General features: G+C 36.0%; 1 protein-coding gene across 2 annotated transcripts; it reads right to left on the bottom strand.

Annotated features, from left to right (window-relative positions):
- Positions 1-1,796: 1,796 nt before the first annotated feature.
- On the bottom strand, positions 1,797-7,805 carry LOC126593490 (glucomannan 4-beta-mannosyltransferase 9-like). Of its 2 annotated transcripts, XM_050259577.1 has the most exons (9): positions 6,901-7,802; positions 6,690-6,788; positions 5,986-6,238; positions 4,198-4,308; positions 3,593-3,729; positions 3,069-3,182; positions 2,765-2,964; positions 2,462-2,659; positions 1,797-2,362 (listed from the first exon to the last, which is right to left on the bottom strand). In XM_050259577.1, the coding sequence occupies exons 1-9, from the start codon at positions 7,228-7,230 to the stop codon at positions 2,200-2,202; spliced, it is 1,605 nt and encodes a 534-aa protein (XP_050115534.1). In that variant the 5' UTR covers positions 7,231-7,802; the 3' UTR covers positions 1,797-2,199. The 2 variants fall into 2 exon arrangements, with proteins under 2 accessions (XP_050115534.1, XP_050115533.1); XM_050259576.1 differs by having other exon boundaries at positions 2,462-2,964; positions 6,901-7,805.
- Positions 7,806-10,076: the final 2,271 nt, after the last annotated feature.

Raw genomic sequence — 10,076 nt, 5'->3', positions numbered from 1 at the left:
GAAAATATTCATCGATCTACAAAATTTTCTTATGGAGGTGCCCATTTTTTTGCCACATATACCAATATAGAGGCTAAAAGATAATACGATATTAAATTCATATGTGGTCGATATATTTATGAATTTAATCATTAAAATGCATAAGCTCAATTATACATTTAAGTTAGATCAATTCCCGAAGTTTTGGTCAACAATAAAAACTGCTTACCTATGCGTTCATCTATAAAACGTGTAAATGCGATATACTTTTTAACCACTGTTTTATGTATTGTGAATTTTTATCCGCAACTTTTGTGGCATATAGAGGCTAAAAGATACTACGATATTAAATTCATATATGGTTGAAATATCTATCAGTTTAATCATTAAAATGCATAAATTCAATTGCACATCCAGATTAGATCAATTCCCGAAGTTTTGCTCGACAATAAAAAGTGCTTAACTATGAGTTCGCCTATAAAATGTGCAAAGACGATATACATTTTAGCCACATTTCAATGTAATGTGAATTGTTGTCCGCAACTTTGGTATCTAATAAATATCCACAGTTAAAAATATTCATTGATCTACCAAAAGTTATCATGGACGTACCCATTTTTCTACCACATATAGGAATATAGAGGCTAGAAGATTCTCATTTAATTGAAACATACCAAACTCATTAAACACTCTAACCAGAAGCTCATACCAATTATTAAGCTAATTAGTGCTCTAGAAATTTAGAGATGTCAAATGATGAAGAAAAGGAAGAGGAAGAGGTTTGGATGGATTTTTTAAAGAGAGAGAAGGGGATTTGCTCCATGGAGATGATGGATTGGTTAGGGTTTTATTTTTTATATTTAGGTAGATTGAGTTGGGTGTAAAAAGAAGTTTACTTGAGTTGAGTTTTGATAAGTAAGGGCGGTTTCAGAAATAATGTTGGGTGTAAATAGATAATGATAGATAAATCAAATACAATGTAGATATAAAAAGTAAGCTTGATGTTGAGATACAAAATATGAGTTCAAATAAAATTTCTCATTCATAATTGAGAAAAAGACTTGTCTCTTAGGTGGATCTTCATAAATACAACCAAAAAAATCCTCTAGCTTATTGGTCCATGCAACACAATAATTTGCATTATACTTCGAAGTATTTTATACTGATTTTTTTATCATTACATCTTATATCGTTGTATCAAAAATAAAAATTATACAGTATATAATGTTTCGGAGCATGGTAAGTTTTTTTCACATTTTCCAATTCAATGTCTGATCCGTGGGACTACATAAATGAGTCATTTTCATTTTTTTTAGGAAAACTAATGAAAAGTGCTTGAAAACTTTGAGTTTTAATGATAAAGACAAAATAAAGTGTAAAGTGAATAGTACCATGATTGACTTTTTAGTGTAAAAATGTGGTTTTTCGTTAAAGTGAATAGTACCATGAGTTTTTCGTTAAATTTCTTTCTTTTTTTTTCGTTTGTTATTTTCTCTGAAAGATTCGATTGCCATGATGATATCTTGAAATAGAAGAACGGGTGTTGAACGTTTTGAAATTATCAATCTGCTTTGTTTTCTGTACTGGACAGAGGATATTGAATCTTTTTTTTTATATCTGAATACAATAAAAAACTTGGTCATGAAGTATCTGATCACGTCATCTATAAGGCATATGTGATAAAAACAAAAAAACTTTGTAGTTCCAACCCTTTTGACCTCACGTTAGTCTCACTAGAGAGCTAACCTAATCAGGCAGCCCTACCGAGTAACGAAATTTTCTTGTACATATTTTGACTTTTGAGAGAGAGAGAGAGAGAGATCAAAATAGTGATGTTCCATTTCGATGGAGTTTATTCATTTGAGCAAAATCCAACCAAAAAAATATAAACTTAAAGGATCAAAGAAAAATCTGAGAGTTACAAGCAATCTCCATACAAAAGATGTTCTCTGATTGGGGTCACAGAACCCTTTGAGTTACCTAAAAGCCATTTCTTCCTTCTTTGTTGCATTCCCATAACAACAATCTGTAAAATGTAATTTCCTTACTTTTCTTGACTATTCACAAGAGAACTAATTTTTTCGAGTCGCCTCGAAATCTTATGCTGTACCTAAAAAATTGGCCATCATTTTCCCGCTTCTTGTTGGTCTCTGTCTTTACTAGCGCGCTGGTATTCTTCGAAGAAGAGAATGATTTCGTAGTGTTTCTGCAGCAGCCGCGTTAAGAGTTGGGAACGAATGTCCCAACATACCCGAAACCAATGATAAAGAAGGCAGTTGCTTGGATGTAAAGGAACAGGTAGAAGTAGTTCTTCCCAAAGATGAAATCGTAACAGCCACAGAAGAAGAGGTACAATCCAACAGCTAGCTCTAACAAATGAAGCCTGTTAACAAGTAAAAAAAACACACACACAAATGGCAAAACCGCAATCAGGTGATACATGACTAATTGAAAAGAGGAGTCCTATCGCGAGAATGCTTACCTTTCTCCGATCCTGAATCTAGGTTTTCGGGGTAATTTTGTGGCCACTTTCAAAGTCTTGAGCGCATCTCCAAGTTTCTCAGTGACGATCCATTCATTCACTCGACTAGCCTCTAGCAGACCAATAATTGTAGCCTTCGTACGGTGTAGTGACATGATGTTCTCAAATAGGATCCAGAACACCAACAAGTGGATTGACCTGCAAAATCGTAGAACATTAATTCCTAATTTAAAGGCCACCTGAATACAAGAGAAATACAAATCGAAATGGCAAAAAAAGCAGAAGTTCAAAAGGAAATCAGACCTTGGAGTGCCAACTGCATTGAGAAGGGTAATCAAGGAAGGAATATAAATTCCTCCCCACTTTGGCACCACAACCTCAGGAACCAGGACAGTTGCGGGCAAGACAATGCAGTAAAATACAAACGCGTTGATATGCGCTATGATCTTCCTGACGAAGAAGAAGCTGTAAATCACATGTACCTTCTTCCAGAATGTTACTTTCTGCAGTAAACATACGAAGGTATGTAGAGGGTTAGTTATTTACTCATTTACACTTCATCTCCTCCCGTTGGTTAAACTTGATACCAATTACAAAAACTGCTCACCTTGTTCCTTATAATTTCCATGACCATTTTCCTGAAAAGATTAGCTGGACCGCAAGACCACCTGTGCTGTTGGTAGCGGTAGGCTTTGAAAGTGCTTGGCAATTCATTCTTCACCTATGGAGCAAACAAATAAGGATAAGATATTTCACTCAAAATGTGTCATGTATCTGAAGTTTACGGTACATTTGAAGTCGAAATCTACTAATTTGGGAACAAAGTGCAGGCATACTCAAAAGTTGATGAAATGGAACTTCAAAATGCATTAAAACAATGCTATATAGAATCGAAAGACAACTAGATCATCAACACTAGTACACAAGCAAATGCTAAAAGATCTCTCACTCTCTACAAGTTTGGTTTCACGTCCAAATGTCTTTGTCAAAAGAACTAACTTTTTCCGGCTTTCCTAAACCCTAAACCGTAAACCTTACCACAGAGCAAAACACAACATTTGGATCGATCGGTTAAACACTAAAAAATACGTTAATGCAGAAAAAGATACAAGCATAGGACAGCAATGGTACCTGTATACTACCAAGATATACAAATTTCCAGCCTTGGAGACTCGCTCGAACAGCCAGATCCATATCTTCCACTGTCGTCCGGTCCTTCCATCCTCCGGCTTCATTGATCGCAGCAATTCTCCATACACCAGCAGTCCCTATATCATCATACCAACAAAACTCAGCAAATACATACTAAAAATATTACCTCAACCCTTTTTAGCTTATAGTAAATACCATTTCTTCCATTTTATAAACAAACAACTGTTAAAAATACATATATGAAGACGAGTCAGGGTAATTAGACGCACTCTCTAGTCTCTAATATAAATAGGTCTTGCATACAGTGATAGGTCCCACCATTGTTAGCGAGCGTGTCAGTTTTCTCCCTAAGTGTTAAAAGTACTTATAGTTTGAAGAGCATGCTACTTAGTCAGACAAAAATGACACATTTGTTGACATAACCTTGTCTAATACAGGTATATCACGCATACAAAGGTAGTATAGCATGGCCACTTTTATTAGACAATGTATCAATTTTATGTATCTAAGTAAAATTATTATATTTCGAAACAGAATTAGCCCTCATTCCAAGCACGTGACTGCTCAAAATATGCAGAAATTACCATTGAATCCAAAGAAGGCATGAGTGGAGGAGCCCACTTCTTGTTCAACAGTAAAATGATAATCCAGTGACATTTCTTGCATTCTTGTCATCAAGCACTCGTTTGAATTCACTGCAAAACAAGTAAAATTAAAATTAAAAAAAAAGAATAAAAAAAAGAAGAAGAAGAAGATCATAAAACACAGCTGCTGCAAATTCTGCATGAGTTTTCAAATAATAATGAGATAGCAGAGGATTAGGTCAAGTGTGTATAAAAGTATAGAGAGTAGAGTGTGACCAGGTCTATAGGGAATTGAGGTCTACCATTAAAGATGGCCACATGCTACTGCCTGGTTCTCGAGAGATTTTTCAGTGTAGTTGATTACACTTTGACAAAGAAAGTGTAGTCACTATATTTGGCAGAGTTAAGTTAAATGAAAGTGTAGTCGACTATATTTGATAGAGAAAATTAAAGGTACTCATGGGTCATAAAATGTGTTATGAAGAAGTTCCTACAAAATACTTTTCAAAAAGCACTTTCAAGTGTTTTTTCAAAAAAAAAAAATCAGATTTTTTTATAAAACTTTAGACGTCTTTCTAGTAAAAACACTTCTAGCCAAGATGATTTATAAGCAAAAATAGTTCTTACGTAAGCAATTTTAAACGAGCTCTAAAATTAGTAAAATCCCAAATGCTTTCCAAAGAAGCATTAAAACGTTTGTCAAATCCAGAAGCACTTTTATTTATTACTTTCAACCTATCAACATCTAATTAATTTGCACCTAATTGTGTCAAATAATTTGATAAAAATTAAAATCTTCGGGATTGTGTATCAAGCCAGCTAGAGCTTTGCCATTTCTCCATCTGTGACCACTGATGCCCACAATCCACCAACAAAAATAAATAAATTATTAATAGCAATAGAAAATGCATGAGACAGATTAAAACAGACAAAGTGCTGAAAATAACGTCTGGGGTTTCTGGTCCTCAAAATTGCATCCATTAATGGAAATAGCACCAATTTCATGTGCTTTGCTTTGGACTCTGGGTCCCAAGGAAAAAATTTGGACAATTAGTTACGTATTGGTGCGATTCACACATCTATTTTTACTACTCACATGCTTGTATTAATTTCTAGCTGTTATATCGAATAAATTGAATAAGATTAATAAACAAAAATTAACAAGAGTGTATGGGAAGTAGAAATAGATATGTGAATACCAATATCCTTAGCTAAAATGATTCACTTTTGAATGTTTAATTGTTGAGATGATCGAAATCAAATATCGATGACATATCATGTAAACGAAACAACCATGATATGACAACGAAATGCTAAAAAGGCGTTGTTTTAGCACCCAATGGTCAACAGAAACACCCTGCTATAAAATGTTCGTGTTATAATTTGAGTAAAGTAATTTGATCACATTGAACTCCAAGCAAACAGAACAGACAGAAAGGAGAGACACGTGGCAAGCAAAACCAGGCAACCCAAGGAGGGGCCCACGTACTTCCTAGAAATCTTCTCAAACAAGCACAGACTCACCGACAGTTTTAAAGTAAAGGCCGTCCTGTTTTTAGAAGTTTGACCAAAAAACTTAAAACTGCTAAAGGTTGTAAAAGTGCTTGTCGGAAAAGCACTTCCAAATGTTATTCTGCGACACACTCGAAATTTATAAATTTCAACGCGTCTCTATATGAACACTCACAATAAAAGCGCTGAGTAAAAGTGCTTTGTACAGAAAGCAGTTCCAAACAGTCACTAAAACTAATCAAAGAAGTGTGATTAATGGGGGATTAAGCAACTAACCGAACTTCCAGCGAGTCTGTACGAGTGCGAGCTCAGGGTTGTGGAGGAGGAAGGGGATCGTCCGCCACAGAAAGTCGGGCTCCGGCTGGAAATCAGCGTCAAAAATGGCCACAAAATCGCAGCTTTTGACGTAGCTGCGCTTCATGCCTTCTTTGAGAGCCCCAGCTTTGTAGCCATTTCTGTTGTCTCTTATTTCGTACTTAATGTTTATCCCCTTGCTTGCCCACCTTTGGCACTCCAACTCCACCATGTCCTGACATACCAAAATTTAATATGGTAATTAAAATTTTGAGCATTTGGGTTGTTTTATATTAAGAAAGTTGATTGACAACGATCATTTTGTGAATTCCGATCGCTGAAGTGATCAAAATCAAATAAAGATGACATATCGTCAAATATTTACAACATATTGAAAAATAATAGTTTTAGGAATTGAGATTTGTAAATTAATCATTTAGCTAATTTTTTTTTTTGTATGAACAATATTATAAACTATTCTTAACGGCTCTAATTTATGAAAAATGAGATACAAATGGACCGTCACACTGACTTATCCCAAATCATATGAAATATAAAGTGGGTAACTATAATTTGAAGCGTGAAATAAGTCAGTTGGTTAAGCGGCCGGTTAAACCCGAGCTCGAATTCCCTTTCAAATATTTAGGTAATTTAGACACATAAAAGAAAAGATTTTTGCTAGTGACCTTGATGGTTGGGTCAGTTGAATCATCAAGGACTTGGATGATGATCCTATCGGAGGGCCATGAAAGCCCACATGCAGCTCCAATTGAAAGCTGATAAACCTGCAACGACAATGAAATCACCAAAACACAAAATCAACGGTGTTAATTTAACAAATTAAGAAATAAATAAAACCGTTTCGTTAAATAATTAAGGGGTATTGAGGATGAGGACCTCTCTTTCATTGTACATTGGGATTTGAACCAGAACCATTGGATAAGCCGAGTTTCCGAGCTCCACGTCATCTTTCATGGGCTCCCATTTGTACCTTTTCTCCGGCTTCCGCCCGAACAGCTTGATCAGAACGATGACGACCGCCATGTACAGCCGCTCGACGAAGAGCATCACCGACATGATCAGACACAGAACGACGGCGAGCCGCAGCAAAGGAACGATCAGTGGGGCTTTGATCTGGCTCCAAATCAACCCCATTTGCATGGAAACGTCGTCTCTGCCGCCAAAAAATGAATCCGGGAGCTTCGCCGCCTTCGACAGCCGCTCCATTTGGGATTTTTTCTGTGATTTTTCGTCGCAGAAAACAGAGGAGCAAACGGGAGAAGAAAAAAGTGTAAAGATTGAAACTTTTTGGATTCTGAGAGAAACCCAGATGATAAAAGTGGGGGTTTTTATGAAAAAATAAGAAACATGAAAGGATGGAAATGGAAGAAGAGCTGAAGTTTCAGTGGCTCAACCTCCACCACATTTGAGATTTCAAGCTCAGATGCACAGAAAAACACAGAAGCAATTGACCGCCTGAATATTTATTTGCATGGAAAAAAAAAAGACTCCTTTTATTTTCTTTTATTTTTTCTGGAAATATACAGACCTTTCTGCTTCAGAAAACAAGGAAAAAACAGAGGAAGAACAGCGCATATATATGTGTACATACACACACAGTGTGGAAACGGAAAAAACCAGAAACAGAAAGATGTATAAGTTGAGAGAAATCTCGCAAACCAAAGAGAGAAGAACTCCAAACTGCTACTTGTAAAATGCAACGGAAACAGAAGCTCTCTAATTTCTTTTGAGTTTTTACCCCCCTCTCTCTCTATCTCTCTCTTATAAGCTTCCAGTCCCAACTGTCCACCAAGTGCAGTGTTGTTGCGGGTTTTTGGTTATAAAGCTAACAACCATAAAAGGTTCAAGTGATAAATGTTGGGATGTGTCATCTACACACCCCATTTTACTTCTCACACACCCATGATAATTTTTATCCATTGAATTTCTTCAATTCATCCGATCTGACGGCCGAAAATTAAAAATGTATATGAGAAATAAAACGGGTTGTGTGGATATCACACCCCTAAATTTTTCTATTATATTAAGAGGAGAGGGTTTGTCAACTTTTTGTCTCATTTTCTTTTAATTTTGCCCTCACTTTTGAATACATAATGTAGACATGATGAGGGCAAAATAATAATTTTGTATCTTTTGAACTTTTTTCTTTTTTTCCTATTTTGCCCTCACTTTTGATACACAATATTTACATAAGGAATGCAAAATAGTAATTTTGTATCGAAATATTTACATAAGATAAAAAATATGTACTTATTAAGAGAAATTGTCCTACTATCATTTTTTCATACGAGTAAGTGAAATTATAATATTTTTTGGATAATTTGAATTAACTGAAGCCGTTGCGCTTGAAGAGAACGTCGGAGGAGATAAGCGGTTGTTCACACACACAAAGTGTGTGCTCATCTTCTAGTGTCTTCTAAAAAAAGAAGAGGAAAATTGCAAATGTGTCGGCGGTGGGTTTTACCGGCGGCTGATGTCGTATCACGGCAATAACCTTTTACCAATTTTGTCACCTACCACTAATAATCATTCGATTTTTTTGGAGAAATTCCTATCCATCAAAGGTAAGGATTAATCTCTGAGGTATCTTACACTCAAATTACACACATTCTCTCAACATTTTGCCGACTTCGTGCTTCAAACCCAAAGCCATGAAGCAATACTTGAAATTTACTACATTTTAATTGAACCACTTGTCGTGGCTAGTAAAAGAAAAAATTATTTTGAGTAATATGTTAACACAGGGTCATTTGAGACCCATTAAGAGCACTATCGCAGCACTGAAGAAGACGATCACTATCCAACTACCGCTTTTTATCTTGGATTGTCTACTGACAAGAAGGAACGAGCACAGAACCTAAAGTACTTTCCGACCACTCAAGACAGTTGGCAAGTCTCGTAACTTTTTGGCACAGAGTTCCAAGGACAGGTCTACTCAGACATCAATTCCAGGTCACACCTTGGCCATCAACGAGAATCTATGAAGAAACGTAAATACTGGCAAGCTTAGCGCTCAACTAAAGTATTTTCCAACCACTTATGAACAAGTGTAGTGCTCGGTATGTGTCGACCCAATAAACCATGTAAATACCCTGTCCATATGTCAAATGGATATTGGAGAAAGGAACCAGATCCCTTCCTAAGCTTAGGAGGCTGAGCCTCCTGAATAAAGGATTCGGGCCGTTGAAATTTGATCAAACGGCTAAAAATAGGGGGCCCTTCTAAAAGTTATAATCATTGTAGCCGTTGGATCAAATTTCAACGACCTATGTGATTTGCTAAGCCTCCTAAGCTCAGGAAGGGATCCGGTTTCTTGGAGAAATAGCTTATAGGTCGTTTTTACGTGTTCGTTCCATTAAATAATAAGTTCGTGAGAGAATTAAGGGCATATGACTTTGTTGGGGGATGGGGTGCACTGAGCAACTATATAAACAGCTTGAATACCCTTTACAAGCGGTCGGATCCACGAGAAAAATATTACATTACATTTCTTAAAGCTCTCTTGTAGTCCACGACAAGTATTTACTAGATCATTACAGTACACGTGACCCATTTTCAAGGTGAACCACTTAAATCCTTTTGTTCATAATCTAGCTTTATATTACGAGTCCACCAAGGGTTGACTGTATTGAGTTTTGTTGACCTCCCAATTTTAAAGCTCTATGTAATCCACGTCTAATATATGTCAAATCATTACAGTTAGCGCAACCCATTTTTAGGGTTGGAACTACTCAAATCCTTTTGTTCAAAATTTAACTTTCTATCCCGAATCCACGAAGGATTAACCATACTGATTTTTTATGATCTTTCAATTTTGAGCATTAACATAATCAATTTTAAGGTGGGATGTTTCCAACTATATTTCCATATTTCCTAATTAAGATCGATGGGTTTTTTTTTGTTTTGAGATAAACATATGGCTAAACACAATTTAATTAATGAAATTGAGCTTTAAGTTTTTTGGACAACTAGGGAGAGCCATAGACGCAATGTTGTTACGTAATATACAGAGCAATTTCAGGGGTCGGTGGATCTTGCTCTTTGCTCGGATG

This window comes from Malus sylvestris, chromosome 12 (assembly GCF_916048215.2).
Source record: "Malus sylvestris chromosome 12, drMalSylv7.2, whole genome shotgun sequence".
Classification (NCBI taxonomy): Eukaryota; Viridiplantae; Streptophyta; class Magnoliopsida; order Rosales; family Rosaceae; genus Malus; species Malus sylvestris.
The sequence above is the reverse complement of the archived record's forward strand: the minus strand, read 5'-3'. Positions and strand labels throughout refer to the sequence as shown.